The 26,151-nt window shown below is 37.4% G+C and overlaps 1 protein-coding gene across 3 annotated transcripts in view; it reads right to left on the bottom strand.

The window, feature by feature from the left end:
• The window catches only part of rims2b (regulating synaptic membrane exocytosis 2b), a 172,603-nt gene that overhangs the window by 67,058 nt on the left and 79,394 nt on the right, over positions 1–26,151 (bottom strand). For all 3 annotated transcript variants that reach the window (XM_079591525.1, XM_079591526.1, XM_079591527.1), the window contains 7 exons: positions 24,502–25,373; positions 10,312–10,523; positions 5,892–6,011; positions 5,121–5,220; positions 4,360–4,483; positions 3,915–3,961; positions 3,695–3,804 (listed from right to left, as the gene is read on the bottom strand). In XM_079591525.1, coding sequence (XP_079447651.1) covers positions 3,695–3,804; positions 3,915–3,961; positions 4,360–4,483; positions 5,121–5,220; positions 5,892–6,011; positions 10,312–10,523; positions 24,502–25,373 — 1,585 coding nt within the window. The remainder of the gene's footprint in view (positions 1–3,694; positions 3,805–3,914; positions 3,962–4,359; positions 4,484–5,120; positions 5,221–5,891; positions 6,012–10,311; positions 10,524–24,501; positions 25,374–26,151) is intronic.

Genomic DNA, 26,151 nt, shown 5'->3' with positions numbered 1-26,151 from the left:
ACATCAGAGCAAAAACAGAAAAAAAAACACTTCTTTTACTATTATTGTTAATCAGCATTGCCTATTAAACACACTCTCTCCACATTTAATATATTCCAATTGTTGCTACAGCTCATTTCCCTGTTAAACAATTAAAAGGAACAATAATTGCTTATTGATACCCATGCCTGAAGCAATTTACTGTACTATATGAAAGCACTAACACCTGGATGAAACTTACCTCACAGACGTCTCAGGCGTACGGTTAGGACCACTGATAATGCACACTGTGTAAATTATTTATACGCTTCCCCTAAGTTTCAAACTGCCGTTAAGACCGATGTTGATCGTTAAAGTAGACTGAACAACTTCAGAGAAATGTACAGGAGCTACCCCTTCAAGGAAATGACTTTACCTAACATCCTGATCCACCTGCACCGTGTCAAAGCTGACCTGCAGAGTCTACGTCAATCGGGTAACAAGCTTGAAAACTAAGAATAAGTTTTCCATTACCGGATTCCTTCCAGAATCCAGGCAGGTCTGTGACGGACATTGTCGTGGACTGACACAACTGTCATCACACAATACACCTGCCCCAAACTAACAAATATATGCACACATATACATAGCTAACTCTTTTAAATTTAATAGACGATTTTAATAAAAATAGAAATAAAAAATATCCTATGTTTTGCTCATTTAACTTTATAGCATAGAACACAGATTTAACAAAATGATTTATTAAAATTTAGTATTTGGTAGCATTTAGTATTTTTTTTAAGTTATATATTGTCCTCAAAATGTTATAAAATTACAATATTGTCACCACTTACTGAGTCCTGGCTGTGGAGTGACTCATAACGTCTATTTCTAAATGAGCAATCTCTTGGGAATACTCACACATTTAGCTAATTATGACATTAACAGGTATTAAAAAAATATATATGCTTGTAAATTAGAAAGAGAGATAATTTATCTCCTATTTATGTGGAACTAGATGTTAATGTATTTATGTAATGTTAAAATTACAAAGAACGGCATTTTTTAAATTGCATTATAATTATTTGGCATGCAGTTTTAATGACCTCATATCAGGAGGATTATATCATCCAAAATTATTGATTTCAATGATATTTCCATTAAAATATCATCCATATTCTATTCAACGACTATTCAAATTAACCAGTAAAATAAAAAATCTGATAATGGTGGTGATTTTTTTTTACATTTGTAAACATGATTTTTTTCCCATATGCTTATAATACACTACAGTTCAAAAGTTTGAGGTCAGTAAGATTTTTTTTTAATGTTTCCCATAGAAGTCTGTAATGCTCACCAAGGCTGCAATTATTTGCAAAACAGTAACATTGTGAAATATTATTACAATTTAAGTTATATTTTAAGTGTTTTCTATTTGAATATATTTTAAAATGTAATTATTTATGGAAGTAAAATAATGGCAAATGTTTTTGAAATAAAAAAGCCTGTTGAATTGCACAACTTGAAAAAAATATGCATTGCATTAACCATGCTTGCATTTTAATGCATTGTATTTTTAGGGCTTGCATTTTTATGGGCTGAAATTCAACATATTTAAGCTGTGAATATTTCAATTCAAAACATTTCAAACACAGTTTCATTAATACAAATTAAATAATCCACATTCACCTATCATATTTCACTTCCAAAATATTCAAACTTTTTAAAAAATACAACCTATAATATTCAACAGGCAATTTTCGGTCTGTTTTATTTCGCTTTACAAATTCACTTTCACAAATTCAGTGGTTCAAAGTCGACAGTAAATTCAACATTGACATCCAGGAACGGCAGGAAAAGCAGTAGATTACCGAGCATAATCTCCATCTGCTCTTAGTCGACCTCACCAGCAGGGGGTGCAAGCGCGTGTTGTTGACGAAGACCAGAGCAACAGTTAGAGCAAGCCATTCATTCATAAAAACTGATTTATAGAAATGTAAGAAGGTCCCTAAATGTGGGAATGTCCAACGTCAAGCCAACTTTATAGCCAGTATATCACTGGGAAATACTTAGCATGAAACTTGTTAAGTTGCATGTTAAGTTCATATTCTGAGTCTATTTGCTTGCCTGTAACCATATAGTACAACCTTCTCAATAAGGTGCGAGTTTGGTCTTATATATCACTGTATTAGTCCATTAAGGTACGATAAGCGTTTTATATGTCCAGCAATCCTGAATTATTGAGGGAAACCCAGTAGTCTACTGCAGCACATCGCCGCGATAAAGTTTAGGCAACTAAACAACCAAGAGAAATATATGTCTACCTCAAATGTAACATTTGTTCTGTACATCAGCATCGGGGGAATAACATTATAATCTCGTTCACGGTAGAGACAGATGCATGTAGGCTACACAGGGACCGTGAAGACACTGAATTAAACATAAAACAGCTCTCATAATAATCACAAATACACTTACATTTCTATAAATCAGTTTTTATGAATGAATGGCTTGCTCACCACCTGCTGGTGAGGTCGACTAAGAGCAGATGGAGATTATGCTCGGTAATCTACTGCTTTTCCTGCCGTTCCTGGATGTCAATGTTGAATTTACTGTCGAATTTGAACCACTGAATTTGTGAAAGCGAATTTGTAAAGCGAAATAAATTAGACCGAAAATTGCCTGTTGAATATTATAGGTTGCATTTTTAAACAGTTTGAATATTTTGGAAGTGAAATATGAAAGGTGAATATGGATTATTTAATTTGTATTAATGAAAATGTGTTTGAAATGGGGCTGTAACGATTAATCGCGATTAATCGAAATCCAAAATAAAAGTTTGTGTTTACATAATAAATGTGTGTGTATTGTGTATAATTATTTTGTATATATAAATACACACACATGCATGTATATATTTAACAAAAATGTGTTATTTATATATAAAATAGTTCTATTTATTTATAATATAAATCATATAAAAATATATATGCAATATATAAATGCAAATATTTCTCAAATATATACATGCATGTGTGTGTATTTATATATACAAAATAATTATACACAATACACACACATATATTATGTAAACACAAACTTTTATTTTGAGATTAATCGTTACAGCCCTAGTTTGAAATGTTTTGAATTAAAATGTTCACAGCTTAAATATACAACCATGTTGAATTTCAGCCCATAAAAATACAATGCATTAAAATTCAAGCATGGCTTTTTTATTTCAAAAACATTTGGCATTATTTTACTTCCATAATTATTCCTGTGATGAAAACAACATTTATTGGAAATAGAAATCTTTACTTTATAAATGTCTATTATTGCCACTTTTGACAATGTAAAGCATCCATGCTGAATAAACTGATAAAAAAAAAAAAAAAAACTTTATCACCCCAAACTTTTGAACACTAGTATAAATTAACTATATTCCTGATGTTGAAAAAAATCAATCATGTCCATTTGTCAACTCCGCACATACTCTTTTAAAGATTTAAAGAATTGTATCTACCTTAACTCCTTGGCCTTTTGATCTGAGCCAATACATGTGTGAATGAATAGTGTGTACCGGCAAATGCCCTGAAGATGTGTTGAAATAATGGCTAAACATCAAAGCTAGCACCATTTCATCAGAGAAACCCTGAGCTGAGCAGCCAAAGACAAGCAAAAGAAGTCTAGATATCAGTCAATTGTGCAGAGCATCTGAACAGATGCTGGTACTCACCGAGAGCTGTCCAGACAGATACTGAGGGTTGTCCCGATGCATGCCAGGACTCATGGGCGATGTGACAGAGATAGAGGGACCCATTTTTTGGGATTCGAAGGAACTTGAACCTAAAAAAAAAGAATGAATGAAGGCTTAGATCATTGATCCTCCTGCTAGCTAAAGCAATGCTAAAGTACTGATGCTTTTTAAACAACATATCAAAACCAACTAATCTTACTTGATTCAAGTTGTCCATGTGTGCTCTCGGGTATTCTAGGGACATCTCTACAAGGAAAGAGTGAAGAACATTTTAATGGAGAGCATCCCAACTATATGTCAGAAAGTAATCGGGAAGGTAAAAAATATCAAGCTTTGATTACATGCTAAACATTACTTTGATGTTCTCCTAAAGCACACCTGAAGCAGGACTTTCATTTCAAATCATGAATGTTGAAGTTTCTGCGCGCGTGTGTGTGTGTGTGTGTGTGTGTGTGTGTGTGTGTGTGTGTGTGTGTGTGTGTGTGTGTGTGTGTGTGTGTGTGTGTGTGTGTGTGAATATAAGCATTCATATGTTGAGCTACCACAGGCTATCCTTCTTCATAAGCCTCCATTGTCAAAGAAAATGTGCTCTGTGTCCCTGAACTGACATATTGAGTAATAATCCATCACCCGCTTTAACTCACCCAATGGGCCGTGAGACCACCAGCTCCACCTGGGGCTCTTGCTTGGATTCTAGAATTATATTGTAAACTTCCTTGAATGTGGCTCCCTGCAAGACCCTCCCGTTCCACTCCAGAACCTGATCACCTGAGGACGGATACAACACAGGATGTCTACAACATAGAACATTATCTCCACTTAAAACAACACACTTTAATTTTACTACATCATTTACTCACTTTTATGTCATTCTAAAACCATGAGACCTCCATTGGAAAACCATGAAACCAAAACTTTGACGCTTCAAAATATTTATAAAGACATTGTAAAAGTAATCCACATGAAGCGAGCGGATTAATCAAAGCACAAATGAAGATGTTTTTCATAAAACCAAAGAGATTTCTGTCCCTCCATTTAAAGTCTATTCCACCAAAACTTAAAATATACTAAATTACTTGAAGATATTGTAAAATTAATTTATGAGGGTGAATTTTATATTATTTACATTGTGTGTGTGTGTGTGTGTGTGTGTGTGTGTGTGTGTGTGTGTGTGTGTGTGTGTGTGTGTGTGTGTGTGTGCGTGCGTGCGTGTGTGAATGTGTGTGTGTGTTCATTTTAAGTAAAAAGAAACTAACTTCTTTTGATTTTTAACTTCTTTTGTCATATACAGTGGAACCACAAAATTCAGCAGGATTGTAGAAGCAGCAGCTTCTACAATAATAGACAAAGATGCTCGAGTACTGAAAGAAATGTGTTTAATTGTGGTTTGCACAGCAGTGTTCACCTGGTCGTAGATGGCCGACAGTGTCTGCTAGACTTCCTCTCTTCACCTTCGTGATGAAAGCACAAAGTCTGCCAGACTCTGTCATCTTCCCTCCCACGACCTGCAACAAAGACAAAAGGCAATGAAATGTATTTAAAATATGTTTTACATGACATTGCAATTTTTCCAGAACAAAGGGTCTGAAAGGTGATTATTTATCTGGATTTTAACTACAGAAAGTTTTACCTCTACCATAGATAAATGATGATGATCCCCAGGCATCAAAACATTACAACACCATGCGTGCTAATACTGCGAGTTTACTATGAATGAACTGATATCATTGCTTATTTGCATTTTCTGTATTCCCCATTTACTAAAGAAACTATGCAAATCAGACAACAAAGCAAACACACCCAAAAAATTAATACTAAATACAGTTTGTCCAGGGGGAATTGCTCCCTATTAACAGAAATGTACCCAGATAATGTCTGAAAGAGAGTGAGTGGGCAAACTTTCAGTAACTCAAGCATAAATAGTGCCCTTGGTGGGAATGGGGACTGTTTTAAGTGTAATGGGCCATCAGTAAGCAATTTATAATACAAGAACTCAAGCAAAATTCAGTCCACAATACGGTGACAAAGGTCAAAGTTCAAATCATTAAGATAAAGTAAAACCTGCAGTATTGCGTATGTTAAGCTGATCAAGTATTTGCTGAAGTTCTCTTATGATTGAGGTTTATTAGCATGGCTTTTAATGGGCGAACTCTGACAGTGTTTGGGAATCTCTTACCTTGAGGCCCAGCAATGCCCCCGTGTCTCTGGGCACTGTGCCATCTTTCATCCGCTTGTTTAGCACTATCCGCCCTATTAGGCGCTCTCCATCTTTGGATGGTTGCCATGTCACCGGGTGCTATGGGGTCAGAGTGATAATACACCTTTGGTTTTTATACAAGCATTCACTCTGCACATTACACACACACACACACACACACACACACACACACACACACACACACACACACACACACACACACACACACACACACACACACACACACACACACACACACACACACACACACACACACACACACACACACACACACACACACACACACACACACACACACACACACACACACACACACACACACACACACACACACACACACACACACACACACACACACACACACACACACACACACACACACAGGCTGAGGGAAATTAGAGGAGGAGGGTGAACTCTTACTTGATGTGAAGACACAAACCATCCCAAGGTGTTACTTAAAATAAGGCATTGTTTTAAAGGCAAAATGAAATACTGTACATTTACACAACCTTTTTTACTTTTGTAATCGTATATTCTAATGAAACGGGATATTCAACAACAACAAAAAAATGTAGGATGGCATTTGATTTTATCTATTGAGGATTGATCGAGTTATGACAAAGGGGGGCCTTATAGACCAGAATGGAGTTATCCATCTTTTTTTAATCTTTGGATTAACATGCGCAGATGATAAGACCAGGCACACACAGAGAACACAGGGACTACAGGTGGACATTAGCAATTGTTGCTATAATCTGGCCTAAGACATATTCTTGTTTAACGAGTTTAATGTTTATTTGTACATTGTCTCGGTTTTAAATAAAACAATTTCCATTTCCATTCCATTCCACACATTTCATGTTGACTTTTTTTCCCTCAAATCTTGTCATGAGGAATTTATAAAAGCAATAAACACCATAACATTTACAGTATTTAAAGAAATAATTCACACAAAATTGAAGATCCTGTCATCATTTTCTTACTCTCATGTCATAAACCAATCTAATAAAGAAAAGCCTGAAAGAGTTCCCATCCTCTGCAGTTCTTTAATCTAATATACACTTAGGATCATTTCAAATGATGCATCAAGACATACAGTGCCACATTTGATTTAAATAACATATAATATCACCTTTTTTTTTTTAGTATCTTGACATTGTTGTTAAAATTTGCACCACATTTGAATTGAATGAGACTTAAAAGCTACAAGGAAGGTGAAGATAATCAGCGATTAACGTTTACATTAGGCCATATTTTTACAGACTTTGTCAAAATAAGTGACTTGTTCCTCACTATGGTGTGGCTTCAGAATGTTTTTGAGAATCTAGCAGGATTTGTGTAGACCACTTTGTGGTACAGTACATGTTTTGCCATTGTTTGAGCCTGACAGCTACAGTGGCCAATATGAATAAAAGCATCCTGCAGTACATCTTCTGTTGTGTTCCACAGAGGAAAAAAAGTCATACCGGTCTGAAACGACATAGTAAATGATGACAGAATCTTGGCATTTGCGAACAGCATGAAAGTAATTGTCTTCAAAATATTTGTACACCCTGTAGGGGTCGGTTTGTGCGTTCATCAAGTACAGACACAATAGACAGGACAGTGTTAGAGGTATCAAGCACACTATTCTGTGGACAGCAAATCACAGTATTGAACTAGATCAGCAGTTCTCAACTGGTGGATCAAAACACTGTTCTGATAGGGCAGATATTAATATATTAAAGCAATAAGCCCCATGAAGTAGTGGTTTACAGGGATTTTAGAACAGCTATAGGCACAACGCGAAGCAGAGTTGTGCCGTAATATTGATGTAATGTGTGGTGTGTATTTATACAGCATTGTACATGTTAGAATGTAACTCAGCCAATCATAATCATGGTGCAGAACTATCCATTTGAGTAAAAACAATATTAAATGCAAACAACCTGTAGTTGGCTTGGTTTGTAGTAGGGGACGCAGACAGCCCCTTTTCAATTCAAACAATAATAAATAAATAAATAATAAATAAAATAAAATAATAAATATATATATATATAGCCTATATTTACCAAGTTTTAAAAGAGGATAGAAATCCACACGTTTTTTTACATAGAAGGCTGTACATTCAATCAAACTTTTTGCAAAAATGTTTAGTTTTTATCATAAATTCTTCCCTCACTTGGTAAAAGTAAAATTTAGACAGATTCTAACATGGACAGGTTGTTATTACACGAGAGAGAGTGTTACAAAAGTGTTCAGCGACAAGCGAATTGTCTGTCCAACCTAAATGCGAAACAGTCAGAAGATATTTAATGTTTAATATATATAGAGGGGAATTGTGGACAAAATAAGGATTTACTGTCTTTAAATGCAATACAACAGAAATAAAACCAAACCATTAACAAAAAGGGCCCTATCTTGCACCCAGCGCAATTGACGCATGTATCATTCCTATTTTGCACCTGACGCACAGCGGACTTTTCCCTCCACAGACGCACGTCGGTAAATTAGAGAAAAACTTGCGCTCCCGGGGGCGGTTCAGCGAAAAGAGGAGGCGTGTTCCGGCGCAAACGTTCCCTGGTGCTATTTTTCAGTTTTAGAAAACAATTCCGCCACTGACCAGGAAAACCTAGTCTAAGGTCAGTTGTGCGTTAGTCATATGCTATTTTAAGGGTGCATGCTTGGCCATGCTTGCAAATCATACATTATTACAAGGAAAAATATTAACACACGAGGGAAATCATTGTTGTGTCCATAAAGATGTGAAAAAAATAGGCATACATCTAGCTTACACATTTACCCAAATTATTATACGCCCGTTTAACCGAAGCTAATTTGGGTGGGTTTCTCCCATCCCCATACAATGTCACTTATCTGTATTTTACGGCCCTGATGAGAACGTCGGTCGCCTCGGCTGAGAAACCGCTCCTGGCGTGCGCCTGGCAAATCCGCCGTTATAATAGCAATCCGCCATGGAACAAGTGCGTCTGCTCTTAAAGGGAATGTGAGATGACGCTCTGATTCGTTTATTTCACGTTACGCCCAAACCACACCTATGAATAATGAAGCTACTTCAGACCAACCCATTTTAGATTTGCGTCGGGCACAAGAGTCATTTATCCCGCCGGTATAATAGCAACAGCGCCCGAGATCCGCCCACAAAGTTACTTGCGTTTTGCGTTTGATACTTGCGTTTCAGATCGTTAAAATAGGGCCCAAAGTCTCATTACTTGTTGTGGTTAGAATTTGAGACAAAACCCAAATTTACATGCTGGTTGCTTCATCGAATCGCATATGGTTCAGACTTAGGGGCAGATTTACTAAACAGGGTAAATTAGTGTGAGATTTCAATTCCAAAAAACACTGATGGAAGTGGAAAGTACTGCGCGATCTACTGACGACGCACAAATTAAAGAACACAGACACAGCCAATTTACGAAGAGCAGCGCAAATTAGCGTCTCGTTTAAGACAAGCTTTTTTGGGCGATAAATAATGGTGCAAATAACAGTAAATTGACTAGCGTAAACCTTAGTAAATCACCTTGTGTGATTCATTTAAATACTCTCCTCCCACAAAATGCGCGCCTACAAATGCAGATGCAATAAGGTCAGCCGCAAAAATAAACCTGTCCACGCCTTTTTAGCGCAAATTTTTCACTGCGTGTCTTTAGTAAATCCTGACAGTAGTTTAACGCCAAAAGAGGGTTTGCGCTGGCGCAAACTGATAGTAAATCTGGTCCATTGTGTTAAAAAAAACAAAGACATTTTTGAACCAGTTGAAGCAAAACCAGTTGAGATTCACTGATCAAGATCAATCCATTAACCAAAGACAAAAGCAAAGTAAAGTGCTCTCACACCCTCAAGCAGTATGGATGTAGCAAGCTACTTCTATTCACTACTGTGAAAGACATGGTGAACAAACAAAAACAAAAGACAGGACAGGAAAGGGCAGCATGAAGAATGAGACGGTGAAAAGGGGAAAAGAAAAACAACTGCTTAGTGCAAGATTGATTCCCACACTAGTCTATCCCTGTGTTTAAGCTGAGACTGAAGGATTGTGTGGAAAAAATCATGTCAGGAAAATCCCAAAGGAGGAAACAGTGTGAGAAGGTAACGTGACCAAGTGAGGAAAAACAGGTTTGCAATCAGAATGGAGCGTCTGTCCGCATCGAGAAGCATGCAGCATATGGAGCAAACAGTGCCAGGAAGTTTGTCATTCATCTTTCTGTGGGTTAAGATGCGCTACGACTTTGCAGCCAGAAGAGAGTGGAGCCAAGCAAACAAGAGGGTTCTCCTCTCTCCTGAGAGGCACGGTTAGAGTAGAAAACCCTCTAGGGGCGGAAACAGACAGTGAGCGTGTCGAGCAGGTCAGTCACAGGAAGCGTCGTCTCAGTACCTTGTCGCTATGGCTATGCTCCTCGTTTAGCGTGGTGCTACTGCACGTGTCAACCCCTGAATCTTTGACCTGCGGCTCGCACCACTCCACGTCTTCGTCGTGGGAGCGCTCCCAAAATCGCACCACTGTCTTTTGCCTCTCAGACAGGGCATAACTGGCGTCCAAAAAATATGCCTGCTCATTTGTTTTTCTTTTCCCCCTTTGAATGTTGCCTAAAAGTTATGGATGATATAAAAAAAGGAGAAGAAACAAAACATGCAGAGGTGAATTAAACGAGGGGAAATGGGGTGAGAGGGTCAGAAGCCTCACCATAGACATTGAGGCGGCCTCGCTATGCCAAGACGCATGGTCCCACCAGTGACCATCCATATCTCCTGAGGACAGCACAGTGAGAGGACACACACTTGTATAAACAAGAAAGAACTTATATAGTCAAATGTACAACATTCATTTGCTCGCACACATTCTTACAGCTCTCTTAAAGGAATAGTTCAACAAAAATGAACGTTCTGTCATCATTTTCTCACCCTCATGTCAATCCACACCTGTATAACATTCTTTCTTCCTTGAAACACAAAAAGAGATTTTTTTAAGAATGTACAAGCCATTTTTTGTTTCATGCAATTACAATGAATGGGAAATGAATCCAAGTTTCAAAAAGGAAATTTGTGATAGAAATCCCAATGCCTGAATTATGAACGGATTGTTCTATCTATCTATCTATCTATCTATCTATCTATCTATCTATCTATCTATCTATCTATCTATCTATCTATCTATCTATCTATCTATCTATCTATCTATCTATCTATCTATCTATCATTACGCTTAAAGGCCAATCACATCACCTACATGACACAAAAATGTGTGTACCAAATACCAATACATGTAAAAAAATAAATCTATTTTACAGAAATATTGTGATTAAATAAAGTAACTTACTATAACATAAATATGAATAAAATAAAATAAAATACCATGTATTATGGGCCATCTTGATGTATTTTTTTCTACAGGCAAAAAGTAGCACCACACCGTGCTGTGTTTCATTTCTGTCATTCTCTCCATCTCTCTCAGTTTAATAGAGAAGTGAGTGTGAGTGGATGTATGCTCACTTCTTACAGTCATGTGACACACGCCAGCTAAATATTACAGGGGTGTTTTAACACTAACTTCAAAAAAAGAACTGAAAATCTGAAAGTGACGCAGAAACACATTTTGAATTTATGTAATTTTTATTCCGATTTTGTACCAAATAAATAGCTTGATATATCGATACTGCGGTATCAATGTGCCCATCCTTAGTTAAAAAATATATCACAATTTATTAATTAATTAATTGGAATGATAAAATCAAGAGTTTCACAGACTCAATGATTTGGTTGCAGTGATTAAGAACTCAATGGATTTGAAGATTATCAATGAAAACTTGCATCTGTTGCTTATAAAAAGCTATCGTATGACTTGAAATATGATGCACAAGTCATAAGGACTACTTTTATTGGCCTTTTATGATCACCATTCATTGTAATTAATCTTTAAAAAAATATTTTTTGCATTCTACACAAGACTGGAAGTCATACAGGACTAGAACATGAGGGTGACTACCTTAAATGATGACAGAATATTTATTTTTGAGTCAATTATCACTTTAAATTAGCATATTAGTAATCAATATTACTTTTCTGTATACACACATTTAACTTTTCAAACAAGGACATGTAAAGAAACAACACATACAGATATTCAAAGGTGTATAGTGTTACATAAAAGCATAAAAGTCACCACCAAAAAACTACAAAACACCAAAAATATATATATTAAAAAAATAGACAGCTTCTATCAGCTTCTTATCTTAACATCTGACAGATAGTTTTCCACTGAAGTAAATCTCCTGACTCCCATATATCTAGACAGCAGCATTTCAGTTTTTAGTTAAGAAATCTATATCTGGTTGGTTACACACAGACATTAAAATCAACTGCTTAAATTATATTTAAAACACACATTGGTTTATTGATATTGCTCTTTGCTGTTGCAAAATGTAGACTATAATACCATAAAATGCATACAATTTTGTTGTGATGTTAAATTTTGATAATCGGATACATTTAACATATTATACATCATGCAAATATGAATAGATTAACAAATAATCTCCTTGCATTATCATTGTAACAGTGGTTTTAACATAATAAAGCATTACTTTTAAAAGTACAGTTTTCCAACTGTAACATTTCAGTCGTGTCATTATGCCTAGAAGAAGAATTATCTGAATTATCTCAAGTATTATTGTACTGATACCTTCTTACCAGTACAAAACTGGACTGGATTAATTTATGTAAACCATCATCATAGGATTCACTTAAAATGTGCAAAATAGTTATTTACCTGTGACTGTACCGTCAGTACAGAAGAAACAGTATCTTTGATTAAGAAATCAAGCTGTAGTTTAAAGATGAAAAATATGGCCATTATGCATCAATAACTTTAACAGCCAAATTCAGTGCAATATTACAACAGCACTATAATAAATGGGAAAAAACCTGTATCCTACCATACAGCATAGAAACATAATATTGCAGAAGTCTGATTACTGCCGCTAACATTGCATCATCCTGCTCCCAATTCCCCAGCCCACAAGCAGTGGTATCTGTATTCTACCATGAAAAGAATGAGCATTGTAAAAGCTTACTTCAGTAGACATTACTTCTGCTTTCACATACACCATGCCTCACAAACCAGAAGCATTTGTCACATCATGTGTAGACCGTCCCCAGCGTCTTCAGGGAAAAAAGAATCTGTTCTGTGTAGTCACAATATATTGTTGATAATCCGTCTTTGCTACACCACCTCTTCCAAACCTTGGCAAGTTAAAGTTCCACAAAGCTGATTTACTCAACCACGTCCACCAGAACTCAAATGCAGCTCTTCAAGTCACACTTGGGTCAGTACTCAAAGATCTGGCACATCCCCTTCAAGGAAGATGTCACACCCCAACGTTTGCCATTTTTTATTGCCTCTCACTGTGTAGTTCTTTCCCTCTCTCTCCTTGCACTGAGATGGAGTTCATGCCTTAGAATAATGAGCTTACTGTTATTCTTGTAAGCCAGCTCAAACACCCTGCCCTATATAGTCCCCGCACCACTACAGACTGTTTTCCTGAGTTTGCCGGGCTGATCTCTGACTCAGAGAACCCCTAAAGCTCGCTCTTGACTCCTTGGCAGCAAGCATTGGCCTCAATCATCTGCACAGAACCAATAGTCCCATTCCTTTCCTTTATATTTTCCAACCTTCTAGTTGGGGGTTTTACATGAAAGTGACAGTTCAGAGAGAACAAATAAGTTAGTAAGAAGTCCCCACTCATTTGAGACTGGGGAATACTCCAAAGCACTCAGCAGCAGAGTGATCCCCATTTATTAAAATATCAACTTACCACCATTTTCCCTGGCTTCACACAGCGTAGCGTCTCGGTGTGCGCCTCCACCAGTTTGCTACTTTGACCAAATCCTTTTCTCTTTTCGCAGATGGGGAGGGAATTGAATACTTTGAACCAATCAGGTTGGATTGTCACTGACTGATTGACGTATGTCCAATGGCACCCGATGGAAGGATAAGCTTGTCAGAGATCAAGCTCCTTCCTGTCTACAGTCAAGAGGTGTGCCACGCTTATGAGGTCAGACGGAGTGATTGGATGTCTGCTAGATTTGTGGCAACTCTAGAGTTTAAATTTGGCTGTTGGATTGAGAATTTTGGGAATCAGTCATGGCCTCAAGAACACCAACATGATTATCACATTAATCCAACAAAACCAAACAACTGTTGGGATTTGGAGTGTGTTGGTGTTTGTTGGGGAGGTGTGAACTAGCCGTTAGATAGCAGACTGAAACAGAGAGACAAAGAATGAGCGTGGTTGAAAGTGGAAGCAAGTGTGTCTTTGGGACGTTCTTTAAAATTCTGCTTCACTGTAGTCTCTTGAGTGCATTAAGTAGCTGTGTGGTGGAGATGTGGCCACTACATATGCACTGGTGCAATTTCACTTTCTGACTTTGACATGGAAGTGACCCTCTACAAGTGCCCTCCACCGCAAAGCTGCTGGGACTCCCTCTCCCTACCTCTGCAGATGGAGGAAAGACTCTGGGGGAGCTCTCTCTCGAGACTGCTCCTGTACAAAGAGGCTTATCCACTTGAGCTAATTGTGACCCTGACAACATCAGAGCTTGTATGGTAGGGGCCAGAAACACAGGGCATTTCTTGCATGATAAAAGAAAAAGCAGGAAGAGGAAGGACATGTAATTCACAGAGAGGTAAGAAAGAAGTAATCCATATTCCTTCCTGGTATCCTAACATGGATAATAAGCACCCAGAGAAAATTGTAACATTTGCTGAAACTCTCTGATATAAACAATGATCAATGAGAATTTCAATTAAATGAGACAACACAGTAAAGTTGTGTTTTAGACATCCAATCTGCTGTATGCTCATTTCAAATTGCCCCTGCATCTCAAGCTGCTGTACCTCTAAAGGTACCATTTTTGCTAATTTTTTGACACCGTAGTACAATTCACAGACATTTCATACCAGGGGCCGGATTCACAAAACTTTCTTAAGAAAAAAAAATATTCTCAACTGCTAATTTCTTCTTATTTTTTAACTCTTATTTTGTATTCCCAAAAACTTTTCTTAAAAATGTTCTTGTCTTTTTTTCTTAAGATTGTTCTTAAATGTCTTACATACCTAAATGTAAGATGTTTAATGAATGTACTGGGTTCGGGTTGTATAACATTTTAAGCATTAAACATAACACTAGATAGCTAAATATAATACATAGTAATACTAGTGCCATGAATGTGGATGAGTACTCTTAAAGGGCACCTATTATGCAAAATTCACTTTCACATGGTGTTTGAACATAACATGTGTGTTGGCAGTGTGTGTACACAACCACCCTATAATGATAAAATCCAACCAGTGTTTTTTTTTTAAATCCACATAAATCATAAGCACTGTCTCAGAACGAGCTGTTCTCAGAATCAATGCAATGTGACGTAGAATTGCACAAGCCCCACCCACGACTGTTGATTGACACTGCAGTTTGAGCATAGACCCGCCCTGAGTGAGCTGGACACAGTCCGCCATTGTTTCGACGCTGGAGCAGCTGTAGAATGTCTCCGAACGCGATTTAGGTGTTTTGTTTTTTGGATGTTAGAATAAACATAGCAGTCTTCATTTACTCTCGTTGTTACTCGAGGATTGATCCAGCTTACAGTCTCCGGAGCGACAAGACTAACGTTACGGTCATCACGGCAAAAATTAAAGTGAGAGCGAACACTTTATGACAGCTCGAGCTCATCCAGTCATTTAACAGATATACAGTTTACCAGTTTATAAAGCACCCATTGAAAAGGTGTGTATATATTTGTTTACTGTTAGTTGTAACGAGTGTTTTGTGTACTTCACTGTGTAACGTTATGTTCCATGATAATGAAAGTCAGAGAGAGAGAGAGAGAGAGAGTGTTTATGGATAAGACTTAATGGGCACTTCTTATACTGTGTTTATTCGTACAGTGATTTTCTGCAGTAAAACTAACGCTTCATCTTTTGTGTGATGTACAATAAACTTAATTGAACTCATCAGTATATTTTGGTCATCATTAAGACGGGGTCTACAACAGCAGGCTTGTATTAATAGAGGAGCAGATGACATACAGTATAAGTTATAAACGTAATTAAAATAAACATACCTGTTCTGTCTCTATTCAGCATATATTCTCTAGCTCTGTGGGCATTATTGTCCGACTCGAACACTGTTACTGTGAGTTTCTGTTTTGATATTATCATCTTTCTGTGAGATGAGATTGTCCTGGCTCTGAGTGCGAGCTTTTTTAGGCTCCGCCCCCTGTGCGTGGAACCGCATCTCGTCAACTTTTAAAGGAGACACACTAAAACGGTGCGGTTTTCTCAGCCCCCTAAAAATGACAATTTAAACATGCTGTAAAAAATTATATGTGGGCTATTTTGAGCTAAAACTTCACATACACACTCTGGGGACATCAGAGACTTATTTTACATATTGTGAAAAGGGGTATAATAGGTGCCCTTTAAGTGACACAGATCGATCCTTTGTGTGTATATGATGTGCTCATTCACTCTATAAAGCGGAAGAAAGCACAAATTAAATTAAATTAAATTAATGGGAAAGACTGCTGCATATTGAGACAAACTCAACGCTGAGTGATTGACTCCCACCAAGCCTGTCGCGCTTGCGCGCATATTATGAAATCTACAGTAATCTTCAGGCAGCTCAATAAATAAGCTTGGAGTTATTTTTCATTCAGCAAGTCTTCAACAATACCCAATTACACCTGTCGTGGAAATTCTTAATATGTATACAACGTATACAACCGACTTAATCTGACTTCTTCACCACGGACAATTTAAACAACTTGCAGTTGTTAAAATAATAACTACAGTATCTCGAGGTAATTTCCTGAATTACCTGAATACTTACAATACAATACTTCCCTGAAGTAAGGTGACAGCGTCCCGTCAAGAAGCTACTATCACTACCTCAGTCACACATAGATGTTCTATTGTTGTCTTTTGAGCATATAATCTTTAGTACTTCTATTACTACCTCAATCACACATAGATGTTCTGTTGTTGTCTTTTGAGCATAGAATCTATTTCTCAGCTGTTCAGCATATACCTGACACGGCTCCCAAGTTGCTCTTTGTAGAAATGCAGTTTTATTCACGGCCGGGAGATCACTGGTCACAACAACCAAGTGAGTCTCCTGAATAGAAAGATACATGTACATTTATATCATACAGTTGACTAAAAATCAATGTCACTCAAGTCTTCTTCATTGTGATTTGTTGAATTAATGATAATCATATGACTGTTAGTTAGTGCTGGGTATCGATTCAAATTTCAAGAATCGATTCGTTTCCGATTCTCAAGATCTTGAATCGATTATCATTATTCGATTCGATCCGATCTGATCCGATCTTATATTTTTAAAATCAAAAGTTTTAACTGTTCATGAACAATCAAGTGTTTGTATTAAATAACATTCACAAACATACATTAATGTTGTAAAAATGTATTGTTCACTCAATGTATTGATGTTAGATAAGGCATAATGTTAATGAATGGTGTCTTAATGTAGTGTTACCAACTAAACAGGAGATAAAATGTGTTTTATTTGACTTGACTGTCCTTTTATTTAATCCAAAACTGCGTTCATATTTAAAAGGCCTTTTAAACTAGATACAACGAACCGCACACGATACCACTTTAGGGGCCGTTCACATATCGCGTTTTATGCGCGTGCAAATTCAGTGAGAAGCACTTCAATGCATCTCAACAGGTCATGTGACAAAAACAAGCCTGTTACGGCCTTTCCGTAACAACATGGAAAGCTCGGCCGAACAGCTGATCATAGCTGTAATGTTACAGGGCGGCTTTTTATTTCTCATCTCAATGAATATATCTAGTAGTAAAGCTAATGCAAGGGCTAGAAATCAATTAATTATTTGATGATACTTCCTCGTCATCATGGAGAGCGCAGTTTGCACGAGTTTGCACCAGGTTTGCACCGCTTTCTCCTCTCAACAAGCGCGTGCTTTCCCTTTGCGTCTGCCGTTGCTATGCAACCATGAACAGAGGCGCGCCTGGAAAACGAATTTGCACGCACAAAAAACGCGCTATGTGAACGATTCATTCCTCCTTTCTTGTCAACAAGTGGATTCAGAGAAACCGCATTAGCAGCGCCGCCGGTCGCCGTGTCTCAGTGTGTTTATGGGGAAAATGTAGGCCTGTTATTAAATCGATCCTCTGAGTTACGGATCGATCTTTAGAAATTAATATGAAAATCGATTTAGAATTGGTGAATCGATTTTTTCAACACAGCACTACTGTTAGTTCTACTGTGTTCAGCACTTTTTGATTAAGTATATATGGCCTTTGACCTAAGCATTCTTAGTCTGCATTTCCCTGTACATTTAATGTTGAAAATACCCATTACATAAAATATTTCTATCACACACCAAATAACACCTTTCATTTTCTTCTTAAGTAAAAAATATTTGTGAAATTCTTAAGAATTTTTCAAGAATTGCACTCAACTAAAGAATTTTCTTAACTTTTTTCTTAAGAAGATTTTTGTGGATCTGGCTCTTGATGCATAGTATTAGTTCTGTAATGCATTCTAAGTGCTTAATTTGCAGTCCAAAATAGTGAATCTATCTAAGCACCTAACAGTCAGAAGTTCACTTCAAAAATGAACAATGGCAATGATGAGCTGTATGAAAGTAATGATACAACGGAAACTGAAATACTGAAAAGGGTCATGTATATTATGATTTTTCCCTTTTGACATGTTTCAAGCTGGCAGACCACACACACACACACACACACACACACACACACACAAAAAAAAACATGTTACGGAAAAATGCTATGCGCAATGTATGTCCCAGGCTAAGGTAAAGTACTGTAGGTATGTACATTAACAACAATTTGTATCAAATATAATGCATACATTTAAATATAAAATAAATTTTAAAACTATGTGGTGCAGCAGGTTTCTGGAGTCACTGATGTTGAGTACATTCAAATGAAGTGCACATAAATTCCATAGAAAATAATGCTTTAGAATTTTAGAAAGCACTGTTCCATTCACCAGACGTGTCCGATGTGCAACCCCATTTACGCATCTCTTTCTGCTAAACGCTCCATCAGAGCCTTCCCATGTGTAAGGGGTCCTTCTTCCAAAAGTATTTAATACATGCTGAGACACTAATTGCAATTAGTTCATGTTGTAAACAACATGCAATAATTTTCCTTTGCACCATGGGTTTTTAAACCATTCCTGAAGCCTTCCCAGTGCTGCACATTTTAAAGGGCACCTATTATGACATTTAAAATGTTCCTAATGTTGTTGTGGGAGTCCCCAACAACAGTTTTACATGCATGCAATGACAAAAAACACTTTTGTTTTCGTATAATATGCATTTATTTTTACCTGATTTGCTCACCGACTCCCAAATGAATCGTTCAACGACTCATTTTTCCAAACCCCTCCTTTGCGCGACGCTAATCTGCGTTGATTGGTCAGATGACCCAGCAGTGTTTACAGAGATAATACTTATTTTTAACACGGAGTACAATGATGCTTTTATCAATTAAATTGTATTATAATAATGATTATAGTCCACTGCTTTATAGTTTGTAGTAAAAAACGAAAAATAAGATAAAGAATTTAATGTTATGTTAGCGAGCATAGCCCAGTTCATATTGTAAAAGCACAATCAGTCTTTGTTTGCGTTAGCCCGATGCATAAACATAACGTTTTTACAAAAAAAAAAAAAAAATGCAGTTACGTTACTACGAGGTATTACTCTATTCTTTAAGACAACTCCGAAACCAACGACAAACACTTCACATATCTCAATACAATTGTCATTGAAGACCTAGAAGCTAATCGGTGCTTACACAACAAACAAAATAATTATTAAGCATGCTACATAAAATATAAAAGCAAAAATTATTAATAACACTTACAGGTTGTGATACGGAGGAGAAAGCTGATGCAAATACACTTGGAACTGAACCTTTCTTCAATATCAGCCAGCTCGCGAATCCCAGTTTGAGTGCATTTAAAAAGCAATCGTCTTCAAAATGACGCGAACAAAGCACAAGGCTCGGACTATACTTCTGTGGTATAGTGAATTGTAGCCACTTAGTCTTCAAATGCTCCTCCTTGGGCAGATGAAAAAAGTTTGCTTTTGAGCCGCACTTCAGAACACAGCGTCTCGTCGCCATGATATTTTCCCTGCTGGCCTTGGAGCGCAATAAGTGGGCGTATCGTATTCAAATAACTTGACAAGTTGACGTCATCTAGTCAGAGAAAAAGCTTCGGTCTTCTAACGATTCATAAAAATGACTCAGAGTCGACTCTCACTTTTGAAAGACAATAACTTTATATACGGTGCACTTTCATATTTCAAACTTTGCAGGATGTTTTTGTTCACTTAGATCTATGTTACACACTACATGAAAGGTAAATTTCAAAATTCCATAATAGGTGCCCTTTAAGTGTTACCTATTTTTTGACAGATCCAGCTTAGGCCATGGAGTACTACACAGCTGAGTTAATTCAGGTATGTTAAATAAAGAAGATGTCCATAATGTGCAGTGCTGAGGAGACTCAGTTTTAACCCTTTTTTTTTTTTTTTAAACCCTGTCAGTATGACTATTGGAGAAACATGATGGGCACGGCTGAAAAATGTAATTTGGTAAAGATTCACATTAGCTCATATACTTGGATGTTCTAGTAAATATCACTCCTAAAAAACAACAGTATAAAGTACTGTATGTTTTGCATGTTTATTGCTGGTTTGCTGCTCTCCAGGATGTGAATTGTGTGTGCTGGTCGACCAACTTCACCAGCACTAACCAGCATAAACCAGCCTGGATTTTTTTAACCAATGGATTCACCCAATGAACTGAAACAAATATATGACTGTCTGTTTGTTTAGCTAGTTACAGATTTATATCTAACCTGTGGTGATGACAATGATAAAGAAACATCAATGATTGCTCTTAATTCTTTGTCAGATGTACAGGACATTACATAATTGGAGGTCATAGTAAAATACTCACTTTAACTGTCCAGTAGAAAAAGCTGTATAAATTCATATTGTAACAGGAATCGACTTAATACTGAATAGCAATGTATGACTGACATGTTAACTGAAGCTTTACACATCATTCCCATTCACACTCTAGTATCTTCAGCCCGGCTTGCATTACATAATTAAACCTGCCTATATAATATGAAACAGCCCCCATGGTTTAAAACCCTAGTCATGTGACTCACCCCATGTAATTGCCAGTTTCAGTGGATTCAGTTTTAAACTGAATTTAAAAGTGAGAGGTCACAGAAAGAATAAATTGCATGTCACAACTGATCTCAAAAACTCTAAAGCACATAAATGAAAAAACTAAAAGAGATTTACCAAGAGAACTGGCAATTGTACTGAATCTGAGGTCATTGTAACATCCTAGCAAGTCTTTACACTTTATCTTCTTTTTTTTTTCAACTTCCCATGTGATTGAGTCCCATGTGGTTGTGTTAAGAATAGAATTAATTCTATTCATTCTATTCTATTCATTGAAATGTCACTCAGGGATTACGTTACTAGGGATGCTCATAATTTACTGGTTAACCAGTAACCGGTATAATTTTGACAGATTAATACTATTGGTTAAACAGTTTTAGAAAAGTACTTTTTCAGGATTTTTTTTTTAACTGCATTCTGAAGTAGAAGCTGGAAGTGCTGCACTGCGTTTACTACGACTGACATGAAAGAGAAGAGATTGTTTAATAAAGTCTTTATTTTTGCACAAAAAAAGTATTCTCGTCGCTTCATAACATTAAGGTTGAACCACTGTAGTCACATGGACTATTTTAACAATGTCATTACTACCTTTCTGGGCCTTGAAAGTTGCAATGACGTTGCTCCCTATGGCTGGTATACAAAGCTCTCGGAAAATATCTTAATTTGTGTTCCGAAAATAAACGAAGGTGTTATGGGTTTTGAACGCCATGAGGGTGAGTAATTAATGACAGAAATGTCATTTTTAACCCTTTAAATTGAACGGTATTCAAAACAGAACAAGAATGGGGAAAAAAAAGCTATTCAAGGCGAAACCAATGAATTTAAAGCAAAACTGAAACAGAAACCAGTGATGGGCTCACGTAGACAGCCTCGCTCATTCGGCACCGGGGTTGGGAAGTAATGGAATACATGTAACAGCGTTACGTAATCAGGATACAAGTCAAAAAACAAAGATTTCAAGTTAGCGATGCTAGAACTGATATATTGTGTGTGCTTACAAGACTTGTATTGTTTCCTTATAACGGAGGAAACAACTTAATCCACTCCGTCATTTATGGTCAAAAGTGGAAGTCATCAGAAACTGTAAAGGGTTTAGTTTTAGTTGAGTACACTAACAATAAAACAAAACATTGTACTTTTTAAAAATAAAGAAAACAAACAGGATTCCGCATTCTGCCGTCATGGGTAAATTTCAATGAACTTGTTTAGCACTATATAGCCTACTACTTGCACATTTTTTTATTTTGTTTTGTTAATCTCGTAATGATTTAAGTGAAACATTTTGCGCATTTATTCCTTTCATATTGATCATTTTATTAGTTTTTTCTCCATTCACAGAAGAGCTGCAGGTGTGTGATGTGACGATGAGTGAATATTTGCCCATGTAAAACTAAACCCCTGGAAAACAGATTTTGTTATTTTTAATGGGTTACAGGCTCTTATTTATTCTAGTTTAATTTAATTCTAATTTAACATAATCTTGTCGGTTAACGGTAAAGGATCGGTTAACAAGCTTTGGTTGCCGGTTAGGCGGAAAAAAATTACATGAACATCACTAACCGTTACCAAATATAATATTTACAATCACACCCAGTCTGAAAGTCTCTCAAAGTATGTCATGGTATAGCCATACAGTATTAAAGGTTTAATTGTTGTTCATTAAATAAAAAAATCAATAAGCATGACATTTTGGTAGAAACGTTTACTATTACAATCTAGGTAATGAACAACACTGGCTTTGTTTTAACAACCCTTTTAAAGGGATAGTTCACCCAAAAATGTAAATAATGTCATCATTTACTCACCCTCAAGTTGTTCTAAACCTGTATGAGTTTGTTTCTTCTGTTCAACACAAAAGAAGATATTTTGAAGAATGTTGGTAACCAAAGCATTGCTGGTCCTCGTTGACTTCCATAGCATGAAAAAAACCCCACAGTTTGCTTACCAACATTTCAAGAAACTCATACAGGTTAAGAAAAACCTGATGGGTGAGTAAATGATGAAAGAATTTAAATTTTTGGGTGAACTATCCCTTTAATTCTACAACTGCATCAAGCACAACTGACGAAAAGAAAAAAACATGCAATGATTCATCAACAGGCAAAATTGACTTTCATTGAAGAAGGAGAACCGAGAGGAACCAAAATGTAACCAAAATAATTAAGATCTAGGATGCCAAACCACACAATTCATCTGACTGTTGATTCCTTTAAGGTGCACTAAGTAACTGCATGTTTATGGATGCGTCCAAAAGCTTAGGCAGCTGACTTGTTGCCTCTACACTATCAGGCAATGACTTCACAGCAGTGTTTGTAACTTTGCACACAAAACTCACAAAAATGATTTCAGACAGGAGGTCTGAGTCTAATAATCTACAACAAAACAGAGCAAGCTTTGGTGATAACTAAGCACACATTTAATAATACTAATTTTGCACAAGAACTGAAATCAAAAGTTGAATGACATTTTCAAACTCATTCAAAAACATAAATTTACTCACAAACTGACCACCAACCACAACTTTCAGCACAGGATAATGGTATATGGGCAACAAAGAATACATCTATGCTGCCTTCAAAAATCCATTGGATGAAGGTATGTCAGCAGACAGAAATGTATCAGAATCATTGGATTTGGGATTGCCTTGTTTCCTTCCTACACTTGGGAAGGCATAATTTTTCAGCTTTTGGCTGTCCGAAATCGCATAATCTCTTGAGTAGGTTCTTATTTTGAATAAGTAATTCACAACCGCTAAAAAAAGTATGTTCTATATAGTATGAGTGTGTATAGTATAATATAGGCCTATTACATTCACCATGTTGTTATTATTATGTGACCTACCCGCATCAGTTAAGTCGCTTCTCCACCATTCATGAATCCTCTACCGTGGCCTCATGGGATACTGAAGTATCTATCGTATGCACACTTCAGAAACTCGCCGGAAGAAATAGGTAATCGGGGTACTTTTTGCAGACTCTTTTATGAGTACTGTGAATTCGAACATATATTTTGTTTTCGGCCTACTATATAGTGGGGAAGTATGCGATTTCGGATGCAGCCTTTGGTTCACTAGCTTTTATTTGTCTCCCTAAACAATCTATATAACATCATTAAACTCTCTGCTGCCACCATCAGCCCTGGAGCACCATGAAGGTGCAGCTCTTTCTAGGCAACTGATATAACAGGAGTCACATCTGAGATTACTTCTCTCACTGAAACACTGCAAATGTTCTTAACCAACAATGAAATTATTTCATTTTCATTTTCAGCCAGCAGCGTTTACCTTTTTCACTGATGGACTCACTTTCCAGCTCCACATCCTCACAGCTGGTGTACTCAGGCGTGGTGGCCAACTCCTCCTCTGAGCTGCTGAAGCTGCCCATGGTTCTGAGCTTGCCAAGGCGTTTGCTTCGGTTGGGTCGAGGTGCAGGAGGCCGAACCGATTCGGATTGGTCTGAGCTTAGGGAGTCATTTCGCAGCATGCTATCCATTTTGTCGCGATTGTTCCTGCGCATAGCTGAGCTAGGGTCCAAGTGGTGCTGTTGGGGTATGGGTTTCCTTGTTGGCTCCGCCAGTCCTCGCCGGCTTTCACCCAGCACAGGGCTGCGGTGTGGTGTTGGTGGGCTATGATTCGACATCCGATGTCCCGGTGAGCTCCTATCCTCAGAGTATGAGAGTTGACTTTGACCTCCCAATAGAGGGAGGCGCGACTTCCGCACACCGGGGCCATGCAGAGGCTCGTCAAGTTCTGTATAAGCAAGCGAGACGTCACTATGCCGCCGCTCATGCCGTGCCCGTGACACCTGGGCGTGGATGCGCATCTGCTCCTCGTAGGGCTGGGGTTTGACCGGGTAGCGCGCCAGGTTGGGGTCACTGCGGTAACGGGCCTGGTATTCCTCCTCACGGCGCCTCTGGAGTTCATAGTCGTCTAACTGGCCGTCCAAACGCTGGCCTTGCGAGTGCCAGCGTCCTCGACTGTCTCGATAATCTCCCACCTCGTTGTACATTCTTGAACTCCTTGGCGAACGGCCAGGGTCACGTCCGTAGTCGGACGGAGAGCGAGGCATGCCACCTTCAGCCGGGGCATACTGCAATCCTCCTTCCCCCTCCCTTTGGTTATATGCCGCGTTTGGGTCTCTGGATGCTGATGGGCTTCTGTTTTTTAAGAATGGAAAAAGAACATAATGTCAGTGTGACTGGTCAATACAGTGAGGCAAGTCTAAAGCAAAGAAACAAATGTAGACAATCACAAATGAGCTTTGGGCACCTCCTTTTCTCTTCAAGCAATTCAGATAAGAGTTGTGTAAAACTACACACTTCAAAAAAATAACTAGAGGTTGAGTTATCTGAACAACTAATCTGCCTTAAGGAAGCCCTGTATATTACTCTGATTTAGGGTAATACCCAAGACACAGTTCAGATGTGTTTCACATAGGATGCATTCTTGTGTTCAAAAAAACACCTGGATGTAGCACTAAAGACTGGAACAGGGTCTCAGGATGTGCATGGTGCAGGATGCTAAAGACTGGTCAGAAATCATGAGAATAATCATAATTATTTTAATATATGGGCAGCCTTACTTTTTAACAGTAAAAAATAAATCTGCATACAGTTTTGTGGGAAAATGTTGAATTGGGAAATGTTAGACCGAAAGACAGAAAACCAGACAACTCTAGAGGGTATACATTTATAGAATTAAAATACAAAATAAATATTTTTCTATATATTTTTTCTTCTTCATTACAATTACAATACAGCCAATTATTTAATTTTGGAAACAAAGTCACTTTTTTTTTTCTTACACAAAATAAATTACCCTTTATGCATAAAAATATTCTTAGCATAAAAAAAAACCTGAACTAGCAATCCATCCTGATCTATGCGTAATTACTAGACCCTCAGACTAAACTGTATGACGCAAACAGTCACCTCA

Source organism: Phoxinus phoxinus (assembly GCF_949152265.1).
Source record: "Phoxinus phoxinus genome assembly, chromosome: 19".
In the NCBI taxonomy this organism is placed as follows: Eukaryota; Metazoa; Chordata; class Actinopteri; order Cypriniformes; family Leuciscidae; genus Phoxinus; species Phoxinus phoxinus.
Note: the sequence above shows the minus strand (reverse complement) of the source record. Positions and strands in the feature narration are given on the sequence as shown.